General features: G+C 51.4%; 3 protein-coding genes across 13 annotated transcripts; 2 read left to right on the forward strand and 1 right to left on the reverse strand.

Annotated features, from left to right (window-relative positions):
• The first annotated feature begins 15 nt into the window (after nucleotides 1-15).
• Nucleotides 16-6,441, forward strand: PLPPR2 (phospholipid phosphatase related 2). Of its 6 annotated transcripts, none has more exons than XM_037505862.2 (9): nucleotides 16-53; nucleotides 845-924; nucleotides 1,769-1,957; nucleotides 2,081-2,216; nucleotides 3,056-3,327; nucleotides 4,213-4,389; nucleotides 5,460-5,582; nucleotides 5,901-5,952; nucleotides 6,087-6,441. In XM_037505862.2, exons 2-9 carry the CDS (start codon nucleotides 859-861, stop codon nucleotides 6,431-6,433), a joined length of 1,362 nt encoding a protein of 453 aa, XP_037361759.1. In that variant the 5' UTR covers nucleotides 16-53; nucleotides 845-858; the 3' UTR covers nucleotides 6,434-6,441. The 6 variants fall into 6 exon arrangements, with proteins under 6 accessions (XP_037361759.1, XP_037361760.1, XP_037361757.1 ...); XM_037505863.2 differs by having other exon boundaries at nucleotides 20-58; XM_037505860.2 differs by having other exon boundaries at nucleotides 22-53; nucleotides 805-924.
• Nucleotides 6,442-7,419: 978 nt separating this feature from the next.
• On the forward strand, nucleotides 7,420-13,344 carry SWSAP1 (SWIM-type zinc finger 7 associated protein 1). Of its 5 annotated transcripts, XM_054693288.1 has the most exons (4): nucleotides 7,431-7,447; nucleotides 11,259-11,401; nucleotides 11,844-11,992; nucleotides 12,588-13,344. In XM_054693288.1, exons 2-4 carry the CDS (start codon nucleotides 11,269-11,271, stop codon nucleotides 13,089-13,091), a joined length of 786 nt encoding a protein of 261 aa, XP_054549263.1. In that variant the 5' UTR covers nucleotides 7,431-7,447; nucleotides 11,259-11,268; the 3' UTR covers nucleotides 13,092-13,344. The 5 variants fall into 5 exon arrangements, with proteins under 5 accessions (XP_054549264.1, XP_054549263.1, XP_054549262.1 ...); XM_054693289.1 differs by lacking the exon at nucleotides 11,844-11,992 and having other exon boundaries at nucleotides 7,420-7,447; nucleotides 12,588-13,342; XM_054693287.1 differs by lacking the exon at nucleotides 7,431-7,447 and having other exon boundaries at nucleotides 10,915-11,401.
• A 20-nt stretch (nucleotides 13,345-13,364) lies between these two features.
• Nucleotides 13,365-19,426, reverse strand: EPOR (erythropoietin receptor). Of its 2 annotated transcripts, XM_037505868.2 has the most exons (8): nucleotides 19,140-19,426; nucleotides 18,272-18,407; nucleotides 17,434-17,612; nucleotides 17,201-17,358; nucleotides 16,587-16,740; nucleotides 16,415-16,502; nucleotides 15,113-15,200; nucleotides 13,365-15,019 (listed from the first exon to the last, which is right to left on the reverse strand). In XM_037505868.2, the coding sequence occupies exons 1-8, from the start codon at nucleotides 19,252-19,254 to the stop codon at nucleotides 14,408-14,410; spliced, it is 1,530 nt and encodes a 509-aa protein (XP_037361765.1). In that variant the 5' UTR covers nucleotides 19,255-19,426; the 3' UTR covers nucleotides 13,365-14,407. The 2 variants fall into 2 exon arrangements, with proteins under 2 accessions (XP_037361765.1, XP_037361764.1); XM_037505867.2 differs by having other exon boundaries at nucleotides 17,201-17,612.
• Nucleotides 19,427-21,478: the final 2,052 nt, after the last annotated feature.

Genomic DNA, 21,478 nt, shown 5'->3' on the forward strand with positions numbered 1-21,478 from the left:
TGAGTCTGTGGGCCTGGCAGCCACCTGTGGGAAACCATAGGGCCCTTCCACAGGTGAGGTGAGGCTGGAAGATTAGGTCAAACAGGTGTGACTGTGTTGGCCTCTGTAGTACTGGGGACTGAAGTTTAATTGGGAGAAGGGAGGGATATGTAAGAGTGGGGTTAATAGCCCCCTCCTGATACTGGGAGGCAGACTGGCTAGGAGGAGGAGGGGGAAGGAGGGAGAGAAGGAGAGGCAGCTGGGAGAAAAGGAGGGTTTGGCTAGGAGCCCACACCAGTCAGGCAGCGCCCAAAGGGACTGGAGAGAGAGGGCCCTATGGGCCATGGGAGAAAAAGATAAGGGAAAGGGCCTGACTAGGGTTGGTGACAAAGAGCACGAGGTCTCCTCGATAAGACATGTTGGGAAAGAGGATGGGATTCCCTAAAAAATGATGGAATTGAGGACCCTTTTAAATGCCATGGGGGAGGAGTCCCCATTAAGATGAAGTCTCTTCTAAGGTGTGAGGTCAGGGAATCCTGCTCAGTAAGGAAAGGCCCTCCTAAAAGGCATGAGACTGGAATCTCCTAATAGAGGGGAAACCTCTATAGAATCTCTGGGTTCCCTTTTAGCACCTGAGGTGAAAGGGTTGTGTCAGGGAAGGCCCTTTTTCTAATGAGTGAAATCAGAGACCAGTTGGGGGCAGGATTTGAATTTGCAGAGGTGTGGCCAAAAGACTCAGGGGGCAGATCCAAGGCTTCCAAACCTTAGTCTGTGGGGCCAAGGGTGGGGTCAGAGAACTTAATTCCTGCTGGTGACCTCTCCCAGGCCCCACCCTGGCGGCCCTACTCGCTCCCCACCTCTGCAGGCCTGTCCTTCACCATGGCAGGAGGGAGACCTCAGCTGAAGAGGAGCTTCTCCATTATTCCCTGTTTTGTCTTTGTGGAGGTGAGGAGCCCTGTAACTCCCCAGACCCTCGGCTGGGAGGGAGTGCACCTGTCATCTTGTCTCCCATCTCCTTGCCAGGTCCCCACCTGTACCCATTTTTCCATCTCCCTGACTCCTGCCCTGCCACACATCTCCCTGATCTCTCACTCCACATCTCTCTGGGAAGTGAAAGTGTGGTTCCCTTCCTATTAATGTGCTTAGGTGCTTGGACTCAGAAGTGGCATTCCCTGCGAGCCAGTCCCCTTACTGCAGGACTCTGGGCACCTCGCATACCTCCCAGCCTCTGTTTTCTCATCTGTCAAATGGGTATAATTAGAGTGCCTCTCACGTAGGCCTGTTATGAAGGTAAAATGTATTAATTTGTAGAAGGAATTTGTTAGGACCCCACCTAAAGTAGGGGTTATACTTCTCATAGCTGCAGGTACTTCCACCAGTAATATTATCCCTCCCTGTTGGCCTGTCCCTCCACCAGCCACTGTCTGTCTCTCACTGATCCAATCCCTGGTCCTGTCCTCACTCCCTGTCCCCAGTCCTTTCTTTTTCTCTGGATTCTATTTGATTCCCTTCTCCTTCTTTGTCTCTCTTCTGGCTCCCCTCTTCTTGTTTCTATCTCCATCTCTTTTCTCCATGTCTTTCTGTTTCTCCCAGGTCCTGACCCTTCTTCACCCCTCCTCTACTTCCCTCTGTCTCTCTCACTCTTTATCCCCCTCAGTCTTGATCTCTCTCTGTGCGTCACTCTCCTTTCCTCTGTCTAGCTCCATCTCTGTGTCTCTGTCTCCCAGCTAGGGAGTGACCCTCTCTCTTCTCTCTATATGTCTCTCTTCCCACCCTGCCTGGGTGGCAGTCAGTGCTACTGGGAGTTGTGGTCCTCCTTGCTTACCGCCTGGAGTTCACAGACACCTTCCCTGTGCACACCCAAGGATTCTTCTGCTATGACAGCACCTATGCCAAGCCCTACCCAGGACCTGAGGCTGCCAGCCGAGCACCCCCTGCACTCATCTATGCCCTAGTCACTGCTGGACCCACCCTCACGGTGAGACGGGAGGGAGCCTTGGTCAGAAGGTGGGAGGACCTCCCAGAAGGCAGAAGGGCTGAGGAGGTGGGCAGAGGGCTGGGCTAGAAGGCCAGGAAGACCCTGCCTTGGTCTTGCCCTCAGATTCTGCTGGCCGAGCTGGCGCGTGCCTTTTTCCCTGCACCACCCTCAGCCATCCCCACTATCCGGGAGAGCACTATCGTGTCTGGGGCCTGCTGCCGCTTCAGCCCCCCACTCCGGAGGCTAGTTCGCTTCCTAGGTGAGTGATGCTGCCACAGGGGTCAGCTTTGCAAAGGGATATGGGCCAGGCTCAACCCTGATAAACATTCCAGGGGGAGGAGGGCTGTGAACTGTCATGATGGTGATTTCAGAGGGCAAAGAAGGTTATGGGCTCAGGCTCAAGGAGATTAAGGACATGGGTGGGGCCTGAACCAACCATGATGGCAAATACAAGAGGAGGACACAAAAATGCCTTTAGGAGAGGTTAAAGAAAAAAAGGGGACATAGGCTCAAGCCAAACACCAAGGGAACCTAGGACAGAGAGATGAGATCCTGGCCATAACTGATGGCCATAGGGCAAGGAAGGGTGCAGTGGTCATGTGTCATGGTCCCCATGAAACTAGAGTGGATATCCAGCTTCAGCCGATTAGTGACCCAGGGGAAAGTGATCAACTCAGGAATCTCAAGTCCAGGACAGGTAGAGAAAGGCTCTGAATTACCATCAGAGTTACCCTAGGAGGCCCTGGGCATGGTCTTAATCTTGATATCATGCTGGTGAGGGGTCTCAGCCTAGCTAGAAAGAGTTCTGAGGATGGTCCACTCCTGACATAGTGATAATCCCAGGGGACAGAGGCCAGCTGTATGGAGTGTCCCAGGAGCAAGAAGCACAAAAGTACCATCACAGTGGTCCCAAGGGAGCAGGACCTTGATGGAACTGTTATGGGGCACAGCATTTTGGGTGAGTTGAGGTATGAATCAATGGCAGTCACAGGAAATGGAGAATAGGGACCCAGATGAGCCATAGGAGACTCACAAGAGGAGGGTGACATGGGGCATGAGAACTCCGGGCATCAACTTCCTCTCCCATCCGCCTGGCAGGGGTCTACTCCTTTGGCCTCTTCACCACGACCATCTTCGCCAATGCGGGGCAGGTGGTGACCGGCAACCCCACGCCGCACTTCCTGTCCGTGTGCCGCCCCAACTACACAGCGCTGGGCTGCCTGCCGCCCTCACCCGACCGGCTGGGTCCTGACCACTTCGTCACTGACCAGGGTGCCTGCGCTGGCAGCCCCAGCCTGGTGGCCGCTGCGCGCCGCGCCTTCCCCTGCAAGGATGCGGCCCTTTGTGCCTACGCAGTTACCTACACAGCGGTGAGCCCCGTTGTGGGAGTGCAGTAGTGGGGGGCTGCCAGCTGGCTGCAGGTCACCTAGGTGGCTGCTACCTCCAGTTCCCACCCTGGTGAGGCCACGCCCAGCGCTGCGACACCTCCCTTAGGGAGGAGTCTAACGGCAGAGGCACTGACCTCTTCCCTATATTTGGGTCGCACCCCTCAGAGTCTCTGTCTATTGCTGTTTCTAACTGCGTGCCTTGGTATTTGACCCCATGCCTTCTGACCCAGTAATGCCAAGCTCTCAAGAGACTGTTGCCTCTGCCCTGTGGATGCATGCTGTTGTCACTGGATACCTGACTTTCTCCTTTGGAGCCTAGGCCTGCTTGCCCCAGGTCCTGGATATTGGCTGGGAGATGGCCCCACAGCCTTTCAACTCTGCCCCCTGCGGCCTTGCCCCATTGTTGATTTTGTTGCCTGCTTTAGCCATGTCGTTTTAACTCCTTTTTCTAGCTTCTTGGGCTAGCTTCTAACCCTGTCTGTGGTCCCCTAGTGTTTGAGCTCCTCCATCTCCTGGAGCTCCTCAACTTTCTTCTTGGGCCTACACTCCATACCCTCTGCTTCTGTGGCCTGGCCTTAACAGAGCAGGCATCTGTCCCCATTTGAGACTGATCCCCAGAGATATGGGCCCAGACCCTGTCTATGGCTCTTTGGTGCCTTAGCCATGCACTCATAATCAAGAACCCACCTTGAGTCCATGGCTCCACCCCTGAACTTCATCCAGCCCCACCCAGTTACTTCCCCTGGCCATAGCCTCCCTCCCTAAAAATTCTGAGAATTCTGGTCACTTCCCATCCGAGAACATTGTGCACACTTGAGTTTGGCAACTGCACTGCCATGTGTATCCTGACAAGTCTGACTCCCTCAGATGTACGTGACACTCGTATTCCGCGTGAAGGGCTCCCGCCTGGTCAAACCATCACTCTGTCTGGCCCTGCTGTGCCCCGCCTTCCTGGTGGGTGTGGTCCGTGTGGCTGAGTATCGGAATCACTGGTCAGATGTACTGGCTGGTTTCCTGACTGGGTCTGCCATCGCTACCTTTCTGGTAAGCGCAAGAGTTGGGGCCACATGGTAGTGAAAGATGGGTTATGTGTGACTTGACTTTGGCTAAGTCCCTTAACCTTATCCTGTCTCGATGTCCTCATCAGTGAAATGGGATCACAGGACCAGGATGAGCCATGTGCTTTGAGTATTAAACATTCAGTAATATTTTTTAAAAAGATTTATTTATTTACACAAAACTGGGGTTCAGGTCAGAGGTGCGGGAGGGTGAGAGAATTCACCAGAGACAGAGCAGGGAGCTGAACAGGCAGACAGACAAAGACACTGCTGAGGGGAGCAGCGGGCGAGGCTGGAGAGATCTGCTGTACCATTGGGTTTCTCCCTGACCAGCCAGGAATCAAACCCATGCTACAGAGGCTGCAGACAGCTTCACAGTATGGCACTCAACCCACTGCACCTCCAGGGAGGCCCTCAGTAATATTTTTTTAAAGTCAAAGTTAATACTGTATAGAAACAAGTAAAAAAAAATTAATTTAAAAGACCCATAGTATACAAAGAATAAAAACTTGAAAGGCAGGATCAGATCCTGTGCTTGCACAACTCAGCCTTACCTCCCTTTTCCTAGTACCACCCTGTGTAATAAATAATGGTAGTACTTACCTCTTAGTAAAATGGAAAGCACAAAGCTTGGAACATAGTGAGCACCATAAAAAGTAAGCTTTTTTTTTTTTTTTAAAGATTTATTTATGCATACAAGAACTGGGGTACAGGCCAGATGTGTGTGGGATGAGAGGATTCACCAGAGACAGAGTGGGGAGGAGAACAGGCAGATCTACTGAGATACACTGCTGAGGGGAGCAGCGGGCGAGACAGGAGAGGTCTGCTGTGCCATGTGGGTAGCTCCCTGGCCGGCCAGGGATTGAACTCATGCTGCAGAGGCTGCGGATTGCTTCACAGTGCTGTGCTTAACTCCTTGTGCCACCAGGGAGGCCCAAAATTAAGCTGTTTTTGTAAACTTAAACCTCAGTTTTCTTATCTGAATGACAGGGATGATATTTACTCAACTACTTTATTAGCCTCGGGCCTTAACACCCTCCTCTCACCCTATCCTAGGTCACCTGTGTCGTGCATAACTTCCAGAGCCGGCCACCTTCTGGTCGAAGGCTCTCCCCCTGGGAGGATCTGGGCCAAGCCCCCCCCATGGATAGCCCCCTCGAAAAGTTAAGTGTGGCCCAGGTAAGGGGGGCCGGGGGCCACTCCCGGCTGGAGAGGGTGGTGGGTGGAGGGCTACGAAGGAGGCAAGAAGTCAGACAAGAGGTGGGGGGCTCAGGGTAATGGGGAGTGATCGCTGGTCTCTGTGGCCATGGGTCCTGGGGGGACAGTCCCACAGAATATAAGGGTTAGCCCTTCTCTCTTCCTGTTATGGGTATGTGATTATGCTTGAGAACTCTGGTTGTCTTTTCCATTGGGCTCTCTACCTGATGAGTCTTTCATGGCTTTGGTCAGTGGGGCCTGGGGGGCCGCTAGCCCCTTCCTTCTACCTCTTTGTCTCAGGAACCCGAGGCCTGCAGGCCGCATTCGACACCGGCACGGCTCACCCCATCCAGTGAGTGTTAGGGGAGTGGGGGGACAAATAGGGGAACTTCCAGATGGCAGTAACTGCCATGGAGGACTCGCCTATGCTCTCATGGCTCCCTCCAAAACATTCTCATCACCTGACCTCTGCTCCTTAACCCCCAGAGCCGCAGAACTGCGCCCGCCGTGGCCACCTGATTCCCAGCTGCGTATCCTCCAGGGCTCCAGCCATGTGTTCGTCACCCCGTGTGCCCCGCCCTCGACTGAGGTCTGAGCCGACGCCCCTGCCACTGCCCGTGCCCCTGCCTGCACCGACCCCCAGTCAGGGCCCCTCGCCCTCCTCCCCTGGACCTGGGGGGCCAGGCGGGGGAGGTGGTGGGCGTGGCCGGAAGTTGCTGCTGCCCACACCCCTGCTGCGGGACCTATACACCCTTAGTGGACTCTACCCCTCTCCATTCCACCGGGACAACTTCAGCCCTTACCTGTTTGCCAGTCGTGACCACCTGCTGTGAGACCTACCCACCCACCCAGAAGCTACCCTGTCCCCATTTCTTCCCTGCCACACGTGTGTGCACTTACCATGTGAGTGCCAAAGCTCCCTGTCCCCAAACCAGCCAGGCTCAGACATCAGAAGATGGCTGGAAGGACAGTTGGGGCACCCCCTGCCTCACTTGCCCTCTGGGACATCCAAGTGTGCATAAATGGGAGATGGACCCTTGCCCCTAGGAGTCCCCTTTGAAGGGCCACATCCTGACCCCATTGGTCATTGCCCATCCAACGGGAGCCCCTATCCGAATTCTGACCTAAAGGAGTTTAGCCAGTTGCTGTCTCCCCTCACTTCTTAGAATCCTGAAGCAAGTGGGCAACTTCAGCCACTATTTAGTGTTAGAATAACCAATAAGAGCCTTGGTTTTCAGAATTTCTAGGGTGGGTGGGTATGATTCCAGTCAATGGGGGACCACCCATGTCTAAGCATGTGCAAAGGAAAGGAGGGGAATCAGGTCATCCTTTGTCATTAGGTCCTCTCTCCTCATATTCAAAGAGTCTATCTAGAGTGTGGGGGGTAGGCTCCCCTGTGGCAAGGTCATTATAGACACCCCTACACTTCTCACTCCCTCCCCTATGTACAACCTATCATTGACTCCTTAACTCCCTGCTTAATGCAGGACTTGTCCCAGTTCAGAGGTTTTGGGGTTCAGGGTGCTGTGTCCCCTTGCCTGTACCCAGGTTAACCCAAATCCTTATTTATTAGGGCTGTGAAAAAGGACTTTTTTTCTCAGAACCCACCCCTGTTCTTCACACTGCCCCCCCCCATGCCTCATGCAGATGTGCCATCATGGGGAGCATGGGTGGAGCAAAGAGGGCTCTCCCATCCTGGGCAGACAAAGGCAGTGGGCAGAGGAGACACTGCCCTCCTTCCCTGCCCCCTCCTCATCTTTAATAAAGACCTGTTTGTAACAGAAGTTTGGCCACCAGCCTCCCTCCCCCTGGTGGCGATATGTGTGGGACTTCAATCACAGATCCAGGTATTGGTAAGACTGAGTATGGGTATATTGTCACTGTGTGTCTGAGGGTGATTGTGGACAGCCAGCGTGGGGTTAGGGGGCTAGTAGTTTGGGCTTAAATACTGGCTTATAACTCCTGGCTTAACTACTGGCTGTGTGGCCTCAGAAAAGTTAATTAACCTTTCCAAGCCCTTGTTTCTTCATCATCAAATGTGGACAGACCCACAAGTCCCATGTAAGAAACATAGTGAGGGGCCTCATAGTGAGGGGCCTATTTTCTCTGGACATCTAGCCTTGTTTCTGACCACAGCCAGGGCACAAAGAATAGGATAAAGGGTCCTAGTAGCAAAAGGGGATGCTGAGAACACTAAAATAACCCGTGGTTGCTTGGATGAGAGCAGGATTTCTGATTGTGAGAGTGTGTTGTGTCTAGATCACTGAAGACCTAACAGAAACCAGACACGATAGGAGGGTCAGGGAGCCACATACCCCATCACCACCACTGTGGCTCTGAGAGGGCTTCAGACAGGCCATTTGGGCAGAGTCATCCAAGAACCAGAAAAGGGTAGTCTACTACTTTACCCATTCATTCATTCAACATACACTATGGAACGCCGTCTGTGAGCTAGAACCTGTTTAGTTAGGCACAGGGGCTGAAGCAGTGGAGCCCTGTGGAGCTCACATGCTAATATATGAAACAAACAATAAACAAGATAAATAAGCTATATACAGAGCCACAATTCACGATTTGAGAAAGCTTTGAAAACCAAAATTTTTTTTTCACAACTCACTTGTAGCAAAACCTGACCTGAACTGACATGACATTATATATAGTTTTTATTTCACTCAATGAATATATTCTTATGTTTCACTGAAGGTAAGGCATTTGATTTTAAGATGTTATTCCAGGGTTGTTATACAATACATAATATAACATTATGCCTTTTGAAAATCTGAAAAATTTTGAATTCCAAATTGTAGGATTGAGGATTTAGGGTGGGGATCTCTGATATTTTAAATACTGATCAGTGATAATATCTAGCCTGAAGACTCAGGCTAGAGGAGACAATGGGACAACTGTGGGATGAGGACATGGTTTGCAATTTAAAGAGGATGGTCAGGAAAATTTTCTGTAAGTAGATGGCACTGGAGATGAGGTGTGAAGGAGGGAGGGAGGAAACCATGCAAACCTTAGGGGTGGGGCAAGGACTGTTGCAAGTGGGAAAGTCCTGAGATGGAAACATGCCTGCTGTGTGCAGGGAATAGTGAGGAGACCTGTGGAGTGACACATATGGTTGTGGGTCACAGGGTATGAAATGGGATCATGAGAGGGCTGAAGGCAGAGGAGGGACAGAACAATGGAGCGCCCTGATTCACTGACCAGAGCTGCTGTTTCCAGGGCTCAAACTCTGGGGCCTGTGGTCCCTTCTGTCTGGTTGGTGGCACAACTGCCTCCACACAGGCTAGGAAGGAAGCATGATTTCAGCACAGCGGACAGTAGCTTGGCCACCACCTGCTTGGTGCTGTCCATGGTCTGGCCAAGAAAGATTAAAGGGTAGAGAGCAGTGTTTGGGCCTGCTAGAGTGGTGACATGAGCCCTACCTAGCCTTGCCCATACCCCCATCTCAGGATGGATAATCTTAGGCAGAAAAATCAGACTAAGGTGCGCTTTCTTATTCAAAAAAGCCCTCTCAGTGTGCCTCCATTGGCCTTACAGCATTTTATTTTTATTTATTTATTTATTTATGCATACAAGAGCTGGGATACAGGCCTGAAGTGTGGGGGTGAGAGGATTCACCAGAGAAATTGGGGATCAGAACAGGCAGAGCTACTGAAATACACTGCTGAGGGGAGCAGCGGGCTGCCAGTAGCTTGATAGCCCTGTCTTTAACCTCTGTGCCACCAGGGAGGCCCTCTTACAGCATTTTAAACTCAAAGCAGAGCTCCAACTTAGAATGTAAGGCAAACCATGGCCCTCTTTTGTTCAAACACTCTTATGGCTCCCCATGGCACTTTTAGTGAAAGTCAAAGTTTTCTCAATGCCTCAGGACCTTTGCAAGTGCCTCTACCTGATGTGTACTTTCCCCCAATATCTGCATTGTGTGTATTGTCACAGAGGCCCCCTCCCTCCCTTGTTACAAGCCTTTTCTCAAATATCACTTTCTCAGAGGTCTGTCCCTACTGCCCTATTCAAAATTTCAAAAGACCACCAACTGACACTTCAACTTCCTTTTATTATTCAAACTTTTTTTGTGCACACCTTTTTCTGTTCATAAACTACTTAAACTCTTTTTCATGTTTAGCTGTCATCTCCTCATTCACTAGGATGTCAGCCCTACCAGGACTGAGACTTTGTTATCTGAGTTTAAATAGTTTAAAATGCTGAGTCCCCAGTACCTAGAATAGGACTTGGCACACAATAAGTGCTCAAGAAATGTTTGTTAAATAAATGAACTAATCAATTACAGATGGTGAATTAGTCATTTCAGGGAGAAAAACTGTGAACCATCTACTTCCCCATCCCCTCACCCATCAGCCTTCACTCCTCCAGGGAGTCCTCTATGGCAAGTGTCCTTCTCTCAGAACATTAAGACAGGAATCTGAGAACTGAGAGAAGTACTCTGTGCATGAGAGAGATGAAAAACATCCACATCTCTGCCAATGCACTCACTCAGCCTATATTTATGAGTATCTTCTTGTGCTGGCCCCTGTTCTAGGCACTCAAGACCCAGCAGTGAAAAAAAAAAACAGACCCTATACCAGTGAAAATGACGTCCCAGGTGTGAGAGAGAGGCAATGAACAGAAACAAAGATGAATAAACAGTTAAAGAGTGAAGGGTGTGTGATTTTACACAGATGGTCAGGAAAAGCCTCTCTGAGTGATATGTGAGCAGAGACTTGAATGGTGTGGGGGAAATGAGCCACAAAGATATCTGTGAGCTGAGTGCTCTGGCAAGAGAAAAGGAAGTGCAAAGGACCTGTAGTGGGCTGTGTTCACATGTTCCTGTGTATGTAACTGTGTGGGATTCTGTAATATAGGTGTCACTACTGGGTGCCTATACTTTTGGAGTGTTGCATATGAGGTGATTCATGGGTTGCATCTCTTTCACAGAGTTGAGGTAGGGTGTTTGCAGTGTGCGTGTGTGTGTGCAAGGCAATGGTATGGTATCAGAGTGTGGTTTGTGCAAGGGAAAGGGTGTAGGAGCAAATGTGGGAGAGAGGGAAATGCTTTGTGTCAGGATAGGATAGGGCTGTGAGCATGTGAATGACGGGGAGTCTAGATGTAGAATATATATAGTGACGCTGTGGGGTGTGTGTGTGTGTGTGTGTGTGTAGCATGTGGGGGCACCCAGCTGTGTGAGTGGGTGTATTGGGGGGTGTTACGGAGCTGTGTTCTGGTCCCAGAGGAAGAGAGGTAGCCGAAGAAGTCTGTTCTGCCCTGCCCCCAGGTCTCCTGGCAACAGCACACTTTGAAGTTACCAAGAAACAGAGTTACCAGGGCAACAGGAGCATGAGTGGCAGCTCTGGGGCAAAGCCTGGATGAGGAGACCCAGCCAGCGATCATTTGATCACTAACCTTGTTCCACCTTCTCTCCCAGTTTCTCATTAATTCTACCTTCCTTTCTTCATTCGTTTAACATTGAAAAGCCTATGAGTTAGTCACCATTTGGGGTACTGGAGACCCAGAAGTGAACAAAGACAAACAAGGTCCTCGCAATAATGTTCCCTCAGTCTCCCAACCCCTATTTCTGACTCTCCTTGCCTTGTTTGGCCTGTGGCCTGCCTTCCCCTGTACCCAAGGAGCCCCCGGGTCAGTTGAGCCTCCTTACAGAGCTTCGGAGATGTCTGCTGATGTACCAGTACTCAGACACAGAAAAACAAGCACACAGTCCATCCATCTTTCCACTTCTCAATTGCCACTGGGTGACATCAGCAGAAACACACACGGCAGCCATCACAGTCCTCATTTTCCAGGTGAGCAAACTGAATCTAGGATTTTGTGTGTCAGGGTTTGGGGCCTGCTCCCTCCAACACTCAATCCTCCAGCTGATTAGCTCACAATAATAGCATCTGTGTTGCCTCCCCCTGCCAACTCACCGAGGAAAGGGTCTTATTTCTCTAAATTACCCATATTTCTCATTCAAAGTAGGTTATTCGCCCCTTCCCCGGGGGAGGAGCTAGCAAAGGCCTACCTAACTTTGATGGACAAGCCTGTAGACCAATGGAGAAGCCAGGTGTACTGTAGCCAATGAGGATTCGGCTTGGGCAGGGTTAAGGACAAAGCTAGGCCACCGATTGGGCCAAAATACGCTGCGAATGGCGGAGATACTGAGGCGGGCGCTAAGCTGGGGGAGCTCGGCTGGGCCCGGGCCGGAGAGCGCGGCTGAGGTCGGGCCCCCCTTGCTGTTGCTCGGAGGTCCAGGCTCTGGAAAGACAGCGCTGCTCTTCGCAGCGGCGCTGGAGGCGGCAGGGGAGGACCGCGGCGCCGTCCTCTTCCTGACCCGGGCGCCGCTGCAAAGCCTGCCCCGCGGAACCGGAGCCCGGCTGGACCATCTGCGGCTGCAGGTGACCGAGGGCGAGACCGCAGGCGGGTCAGTCTGTGTCGGGCGGGTCAAGGGTTGAGCGACGCGTAGATAGACCAGTGGCTGGGGAAAGAGAGGACGAGCCGGAGCCGCCATCATGAGGGAAAGAAGAGCGAGGGAGCAGCGGCCCGGGCGAGGCTAGTCAAGATTGTTTGAGACCATCCGGTGATGGACTTAGCGAAAGGCCAGGCCCTAAGGCCGGGGTCGGGGGCAAGTAAAGGACTGACCGTGGGTCCTCTCGGGACTCCCGCTGCTTCCAGTGAAGCCGAAGTAGGTGAAAATGGTTCGAGACTGAGGACCGCTAGGGGCGGGTTTTCCGTTTCGAGACTGCCCTAGAGATTTGGCAAAAAGACACACCTTGTTCGCATTTAATATGGGGCCGTGGATTTAAAAAGTGTTGAGGGAGGGGCGAATATAATATTCGACCACTCTGAGCTTACTCTGCAATCAGAGTAAACCACCCAGCTCTTTAGTCTGAGAATGAAAGCTTCGTCCAGGAAAGTATGCAGGGAAGCAGGGCTGCCATAGCTGGAAGTCTGGTTCCCTCTCCTGAATCTTTTTCCTTTTCCTACCTCTAGAAGATCCGTTTTCAATACCCACGCTCAACCCGTGAGCTTCATCGTCTCCTGTGCTCAGCCCATGAAACCCCGGGGCCAGCACCCTCACTTCTGCTACTGGATGGCCTGGAGAAGTACCTGATGGAAGACCTGGGGACTCAAGGAACTGCCCACCTGGCTGCCCTGCTTCTAGACACAGCTGCCCACTTCAGCCACCGGGCTGGGCCTGGCCGGGGCTGTGGGCTCATTGTGACCCTGCAGACCCAGGAGGAAGGATACAGTGGGGATGTCCTGCAGCTGTTGTTGCTCCAGAGATATTTCCCTGCCCAGTGCTGGCTTCATCTGGAGGGACCAGGCCCAGGACCCCAACGCCTTCAAATCTGCCTGGAACCTGGGGGACTGGGCTCTAGAGCAGAGTGGTGGATGTCTTTCCAACAAGATGGAGAGATGACAATCACTTCGTGTGCCACCCAGACTTGTAATCCCAGCTCAGAGAAGAGCTCAAGCTCTGGAGGCCAGTCTTGAGCTTTTGACCACCTCTCTATTCCTCAAGGCTGGAATATTAATCTCAGGGACATGTGCCCACTCAAAGACCTAAAGAATGTAAAGTGATTTTTAAATGCAGTAATGTTATATTGTGTACATATTATGCCTAAGCAATATATTGTTTAGTTTTGCTCTTTGTAACTGTATTAAATGAGCTTCATGAAAAATTTAATCTGAGAGTCCTTCTCCCACTCAACACTGTTTCTGAGATTAGCCATATTTTTAATTTAAAAAAATTTTTTTTCAGCCGTATTTTTTAGATCATTCCTTTTTCTTCATATAATTCCATGGGAGGCTATACCCCAATTTATTAATCAGATTTACTTCTTTATTGCTATGAACATCCTTTCACATATATGCCCTTGTGCATGGGGATGTGAGTTTTTAGGGCATACACCTAGAAGTGGAATTGCTGGAGCAAAAGGTACACATTTGTTCAGCTTTTCTAGGTTATATCAAACTTTTAAATAAAAGTGATTAAAACTCCCATTGAACAGCTTAGGACTAAAGCCCTATGAATTAATGTTATTAGTACTGTTACTAGTGGTGGAGACTCATTAAATAGTAGTCCTCTCCCTGGGGTCATAGCCTTGCTACGTTTCCCACCTGTCCGTGGTTCTAGCTGGGATCATGTGACTTTCTGGCCAATGGGACTTGTGAAAAAGATGACAGGCACTTCTAGATCAAAACAGTCCGTATAATAGTCCAAAAACTCCATATAATCTTCTGCTTTTCTCTTTGCTTGTTGGTTAACAGGGTGTAGATGATGCAACTGAAGTTTCCAGGGTGGCCTTGTGGGATAGTGAATCTATAGCCTGGAAGAGCCTGGGCTTCTGACTCATCCCAGGGAAGACTACCCACCTATTTGAATTGAGGTATGAGAAGAGAAACTATTTAATGTGTTAAGGCACTCAGATTTAGGAGTTGTTTATTATGGCAACTAGTGTAACTTACTGAATACCTATTTTTATTCAAATCACCAGGTCCAGAATTTCACAATGAGCTCAAGGCCTATTTCTATAGTCTGGGCCCAGGGAAAGATGGAGCTTACAGAAAGTAAGAGTGTACATAGGTGTGTGTGTGTGTGTGCGTGTGTGCGTATTTGTGTGTGTGTGTGTACACAAAAGATTATACATTTTGCAATATTACCTAGTTGTCACTTCTGGAGCAGGACAGATTGGGCACACAGCCAAGTCATCAATGCCCCTGGTCCTGAAGGAGACCTGCCTGAAGTTTTAGGCCTGGACTGGAACTTGAGGTCAAGCTGGATCCTAAAGTATTGGAAGCCTGGAGTCCTAGGAACATACCATGTAGCTGGGAGGTGAAGTCTCAGAAGCTGGGACGAGGCTGTTCTCATAAGGGTTTGAATAAGGGTCATTGGAGGAGCTCCCCTGGGCACCCTGGGAGCCACCAGAACTGTAGTCAGTTGAAATGCCAGAGTCAGATACCATGAGATACAAGTACTTCAGGTGGGGTGGGGTGGGGGGCAGTTCAGGGGGCAGTGCCCGTGGGCACAGGAGCTGAGAGCTGGGATCCAGGATGGTGTATTCAAAGCTGGCAGCCAAGACCCCTTTTGGTTCAGGCTTCAGGGACAAGGTGAATGAGCAGGAGGATGTGTCTGAACCTTCATCCATGGTTACTATGTCCAAACTGCCACCAGGCCTTGGGAGGTCCTCACCAGATGGACTTCGAGGCAGCAACCACTTGTCCAGCACCAGGTAGGAGTCCTGGGCATGCTCACTGCCTACTGACTCCAACAGGGACCCCTCATCATCTGCTCCTGGCTCTACCGCCTGTGTCACACCCCAGCAGCGCTCAGAAAGGACTTCCAATGGGGCAGGTGGGTCCTCTGTGAAGGGGGTGCAGGGGCTCCACCACAGACATGCATCATTCTGGTACAGCCACAGCTGGAGAAATAGCAACAACCAAATCAGAGATCTTCAGTTTGGCCACAGGAACAGAGAAACCCCAGGCCCTGAGGGGACAGTCAGGCCACCTACCTGGAAGTTACCCTTGTGGGTGGTAAAAAGACCCTCAAACTCACTCTCAGGGCTTGGTATGCCAGGCCAGATCTTCTGCTTCAGAGCCCTGGTGAAGCCAAAAGAAACAAAAGTATGTCACTGAACACTCACCATATCCCAACAGCATTCTCAGGGACACAAATATTCCTGGCATCTGGTGATCATGATGGGAGACAGAGGATTGTATAGGGGCTGGGAGCAGGGGGTTTGGCTTAAGCATCTGCAAGGTCCTGCAAAAGAATAGGGTTTTGAAAAATGCATAGGAGCTCAATATACATGATTTTATGCTCCCTTTAGACCTGACCCAGGCTTGCTTGGAAGATCATTACGCTATTTCCCTCCTCACTCCTTTCCATGGCTCTCCAGAGCATTAATAAAATCTTTATAATGCATGATCTGACCGGTCACCTCCCTCATATCACCCCCCACCCATCCCTCTTCACATACTCTGCTCTAGTCAGACAGCTCTTCTTATGACTGCTTTAGTGTTTCAAACTCATTCCTACCACAGAGCCTTTGCACTTGCTGTTTCTTTTCCCAATTTGTCACATAACTACTTGCTACTACACTTTTGACTTCTGCTTTGAAGTCACCTCTCAGAGGCCTTCCCCCATCATCCTGTATGTTACCATACCCTGTTAATTTTATCACAATTTATAATCAAATATCTGTTGGCTCTCTTGTTTGTTGTCTGACAGCTATGAGAGCCCCAGGGTCAGGGATATGTCTGATTTGTTCTCAATTTTCTCCCCAGTGCATATCACATGGTTGGCAGTCACTGTGTATTTTTGAGCTAAGTGAATGAATGGGACCTTGAAAGACAACAAGATTACTTGGTGGACAAGGGAGGAATGGTGTTCCAGTGGAAGGAACAGCATGGACCAAATCTTGAGGGTGTGAAACCCCATGCTATGTACTTAGAACTACAAAAACCTCAGGGTGGCTGGTCTATAAAGAGAAGACAAGGCAAGGAGAGGCACTCAGGGGGTTAAATCTTTACATTAAACCCATCAGGTAGACTTCACACAGTTAATGAAACTGGGAAAAGGAACTAGCAAAAGAATCCAAGGAGGGGCATCCACGGAGAAAGAACCAGATGAAATGTCCCCAAGAGCAGAGAATTTTAGCTAAGTCTGGATCTGGTCTGGTTTGCATCCAGTCCTGCACTGACTCCTGTGTGCCACTGGGCAAGGGGCTGCTTGTCTCTGAGCCTAGGTTCCCCAGAGAAAGTGGACGTTGGAGAGGAGGAGTCTGAGCCAGGTGTCCGAATGGGGCGCTCACCGGCGGTGGGAGAGCAGGGCGAGCACGGCCAGCAGCAGCAGGATGAGCACGAGGATGAGGGAGAGGGTCAGGATGAGGGGGTCCAGGTCTGGGAAACAAAGGGAAAGTCAGGGTGGTGGGCTCATCCCATGCTCCGCCCCAGGCCCACTTATACCCCTGCCCGGGGCATCACCACTAGTCGTCAGCAGCCACGCTGGCTCCGACCAGGCGCTCCAGAAGCCACCAAAGCTCGGTTCAGCCATACGTGCGCGTACAGTGAAGGTGTAGTGCGTCCCACCCCGCAGATTGCTCAGCACGCACTCGGTGCGCCCATCGGTGATCTCCACCTGGGGGGTAAGGCCCAGGAGAGGCGTAGTCAATAAGGTAGGGACAGGCGGTGAAGTACACTTGGGGGCGGGCTCTGGAAGTGCCGAACCAACCGGAGAAAGGAAGGGCAGCACCCAGCCAATGCGGTGAGGAGGGGGTGAGGGGAAAGGCGATGAAGGCAGGAGGCGGTGCCCAGAAAAGACTCAGGACCAGTCAGGGCTGGGGTTCCACCGTGGCAGAAGGCGTGGCCAGGGCGTAGAGGAGGCCGAACCCTGAGGGGCTGGGGGTTTGGGACGAAGGGGTTAAAGGGCTTGGGCAGGCATTAAGAGGACAATCGGTGGCCGTAGAGCTGTCTTGGGGTCAGAGCAATAGGATATCTGGCGTCTGGAGCGGGGTCTGGAGGGATGAGGCCACGGGGGCGGGGCCGTGGTGACTGCCAGGATCTAAAGGAGCAAGGCCGGGTGGATCGTGGGGCCTCACCCTCTGAGTGCCTCCTGTAGAGCCGCCTGCAGAGATGTTCACCTCATAACGGATAAGGCTCGTCATGGGTGCCCCTGGAGGAGGAAGCCAGCGCAGAACCACGTGGCCACCGTCGTCGGCCTGCCGCGCTAGCAATGCAGCCGGGGGATCCAGGAGCACTGCAGAGAGAGGTGGATCAGGTGGGCAGAGACCGTGGCCCTCTCCCGACACTCTCCCGTTCCCAGTGCACTGACCCACTTCGTTGACGTGGATTATTCGGCTGTAGAGTAGAGCTCCTGAGGAGTCCGCTGTGACCCGTAACTCTAAGGGAACGAAGCTTGACGTGTCGGCTGTAGGCAGCGAGCACCAAAAACGCACCAGGCCGCGAGACGTGGGCGCCTGGTGCAAGGGGCAGGGCTTCCATGGCTCACCCCTGTGAACCAAGGAACCGGGAGGGAAGGGAGAAGTTGGTAGCGGGGACGCGGTAATTTTTTTTTAATATATATTTTTAAAGATTCATTTATTTTTATACAAAAGCTGGGGTACAGGCCAGAGGCACGGGAGGGTGAGAGAATTCACCAGAGACAGAGCGGGGAGCAGAACAGACAGACTGACGAAATACAGTGCTGGAGGGGAGCAGAGGAGAGGTCTGCCGCGCCATGTGGGACTCTCCCTGGCCGGCCGGGAATCGAACCGGCGCAGCAGAGGCTGCGCCCAGCTTCACAGCTCTGCGTTCAACCCGCTGCGCCACCGGGTAGGCCCGACGCGGGAATTTTGTATTGCCCGGACCAAGGCCGTATTTGGACACTATCACTGATAGTAGTTGATCGTCATCAGCTCCGACGTAGGTCTGGGTCCTGACGTGGAGGGGTATTGATTGTCCTAGCCCTGACGCTGCGAACGATCACGGGAGTGTTCCAGTCCTGGCCACTAGAGGGCGAGTCAGCCGTGCCCCGCGAGCTTCCCACCAGTGAACTAAGGGAGGTGTCATCCGGTCCCGGGCACCAGGAGACGTCCCAAACTGCACGCTCGGAAAGCTCTGCCCCTCCCCCTCCACCTGTGGGGGTGCTCCACCTCCCTGGTCAGACTCACTCGAGCTGGTACGAGAAGCTGTAGTTCTGAGGGCCGACCCCCATGCTTGCCGCTTCCTCCCAAAAACACACTAAGTCCTCCAATCGCTCAGTGAAGCACAGAAAGTCTTTGGGACCGCGGGTCGCCAGCAAGGCCACTGAGGGTGTGGTGCAAAGAGGGGTGTCAAGGAAACCGAGCCCTGTCCTCAGGCCTCAGCACCCTCCCCCCTACTTTCCGCTGCCTGGGCAGACCGATAAGAAAAATGTCCCGCCCCACTCTACCCAAACGGGCCCCCTAGAGGGGTCCGCAGAGGTGGTGCCTCCCACACTCCCAAGGGCAGGCTACTACCCCTCTCCGCAACGCAGCGCACGCCGGCCCTCTGCGCGATTGACTGAGCTGCCTGCAGCGTTCACGTCCCGCCCCAGCCAGGACTCGCGTACCGGTGAAAGGGTGTGTGGAGGAGGCGGGGCCCCCTATCGGCTCCCGCAGACTCCCAGCTACCCGATAGCGCCAACCGTGTCCCCACTCCCCTCCCTGTACCTAGCAGAGCAAGGGATCCGGCTCGCGCACGCGAACGGTGTTTACAGTCGCCTGCAGCTCTGAGACCAGGGCTTTAATTCTCCCAACTGGAGAATTCGCTGGATCCCCTCTCCTCAGGGACTCACACTTCAGAGTCTAGACCCAGCACCATCCCTGCCCCATTAAAATTTGCATCTCTAGCCTCTCCCCAGGACCCAGTCTAGGGATTTAGACAACCCCACGCCCCCACCCCCTCCCCGCAAGCCCCACCTGGACCCACTAGGTTGGGTCCCAGGACACAGGCTGGAAGCTCAGGCCCAGCATTACCCTCCAGGACCATTCAGAAGTCTACAAACACTTACATCCTTACCTTTGCTTTCAAACTTGGGGTCCGTGGTTTTGGTTGGAGGAGCCCAGGCGACCCCAACTAGCAGTAGACAAAGGGAGCCAACTCCTGGCCAGAGTGGTGTGTTGAGGTGGTCCATGATACAGCTCCAGCCAAACCCCCCTGCCCTCCCCTCCTCGGGGCTCTTCCCCGGCTTCCGCCTCTGGCACAGTCCAGAGCTGGGTCAGCTGCAGCTGCCTCCTCAGGACACAGCTGACCAGGCCTTTCCCGGCAAGACGCCTAGAGTGGCAGCTCCCTCGAGGGGGTGGGACCAGCATACTGCCTGGTTTGAGATAAGAAGGAGGCACGCCAGGCAGGAGGGGGCAGGGACCTCCCAGACACAGTCTTGCGGGGGCGCTGAAAGCTATGGTTTTGGCTACAGACACACTTTCTTGTTGTGTGGCCGTAGACAAGTTGACTTAACCTTATCTGGGCTTTGACCTTCTCATCTGTGAACTCCAGCCGGGCACATAGCAAACATTCAAAAAATGTACGCTACTGATATTATCGTGTTAATCAACATTTCTTCCTAGTACTGGTAAGAATAAATAAAATCTTATAATAACTAACTGGTGAGTGTTTGCCCAGCTAGCGCTAGGCAGAGCCACCAAACAGAATGTTCAATATGAAACTGTGTTTGTAAAATTATATAGTTCTGGAGCTGGAGATATCATTTGTGAGTTTTTTCTTGGGGGGGGGGGATTTTCACTGCCTCCATGTTGATACTCTTGGGATTTTGTTTTGCAAGGAGTGTTCAGTTCTTTCAAAAATCTTGAAAGTAATTATAGAATAGTCCATAAAAGCTATTCCTTTGGGCTGAGGTTCTCCTCACTTAGATACTTGCCTGGGGGAGGAGTGGTTATATACTTCATTATTCCTGTGCTCCCCAAACTAATCAGTCAGCACTGATTCTCTGGAACACAGTGATTGGTGCTCAGGGCGGACTAGTGACCCAAAAGGATCCAATGAGCTTCCATTTTGGGACTTTACCTGGAGTTAGGAGAAAGGGGTACCTCTCTATTGGTTGATAGGTAGGCAGATGGAGTAGTGGAAGACATCTTGCCACTAAAAAGGAAGATATTGCTTGATGGCAAAGTTAATATGGGTTTTTGTACAATCTGTTCCCACTACCTGGAAGGCTCTTCCTCTGTCTGTTAGGGGGAAAGGATGTCCTGAGCAAACTCCATAGAGGCTTTGTGGACTCTACCACCACTCCATCAAGACACTGGGAACTACAAATCCCATGATCCCCAAAGGGAGAGTTGCAAGGACCTGAGGGCAGAGTTAAGCAGCCATGTTTTCTGTTTGAGAATATAACCAGCCATATAAGTAGGGGTCACTCTCTTGGCCAGGCAGCGCTTGGTCTCCGCGGGTCATTTGGGATTCCAGGTCAGCGGAATGGGTAGGACGCATTTAAGAATTTATTTCCCTCTTTTTCTCCCTGAGTTATTCATTTCCTCATTTCCCCTTTCCTTGTAGATAAACCTTTGATTAACCTTTTGTTTGTGCCTGCAGTTTAAGTCCCCTTTAAGCGCATGGGTGAGGACTCACAGTCAGACAACCCATTTTATATCAGGGTTGCCCTGTAACAGGTCCACAGAGCTCACTCCTCTTTATCAGGCCTCTATCTAAATGTCACCTCAATGAAAACTTCCCTGATCATTCTATTTAAGAGAGTAACCCTCCCCACCCCATAATCCCCCATTGCCCTTAAACTAATCATCATCATTATCATTTGCATTCCTTGTGTTTATTATTTGATGTGTTGTTGTTGATTCACTGCCCTCCCCAGTTCATATTGTTCACTGCTCTATCCTCAGCACCCAGAACAGGGGCTGGCACACAGTAGCAACTCAAGAAATATTTGTGAAGTAAAACATTAGAGCTGAGAGATGTAGAGAAACTGTTGATCTTGTGTTAACCACTGGATACAGCTGTTCATGAATATCTCTGTACTTAAAAAAAAAAAAAACCACCCAAAAGGGGTGGGGGCCGGGAGGGGAGGGATTGGGGTCAGAATGGGGCATGTGCAGTTGTATGGGGGAATATAAAAATAAAATTTATTATTTAATAATAAAAAAAAAACAACACCCAAAAGTCAGTAAGAATCCTTTCCTCAGGAAACTGGAATTTGGATGTGTGTACAAGAGAATGGGAGAAACTCTAAATTTTGATTATGAGAGGCAAATTAGGTCTTGTCACTTGTTATGCTATATTAAGTTATTGAGCCTTCGCTAGTTTCAGTTCTTCATATATATTTGAAATAGTCATAATAGTGCAGTGCCTACTACATTATGAGAATGAAATGAGATAAATGATATGAA

Source organism: Talpa occidentalis, unplaced genomic scaffold, assembly GCF_014898055.3.
Source record: "Talpa occidentalis isolate TD23 unplaced genomic scaffold, MPIMG_talOcc4v2.1 talOcc4.12, whole genome shotgun sequence".
In the NCBI taxonomy this organism is placed as follows: Eukaryota; Metazoa; Chordata; class Mammalia; order Eulipotyphla; family Talpidae; genus Talpa; species Talpa occidentalis.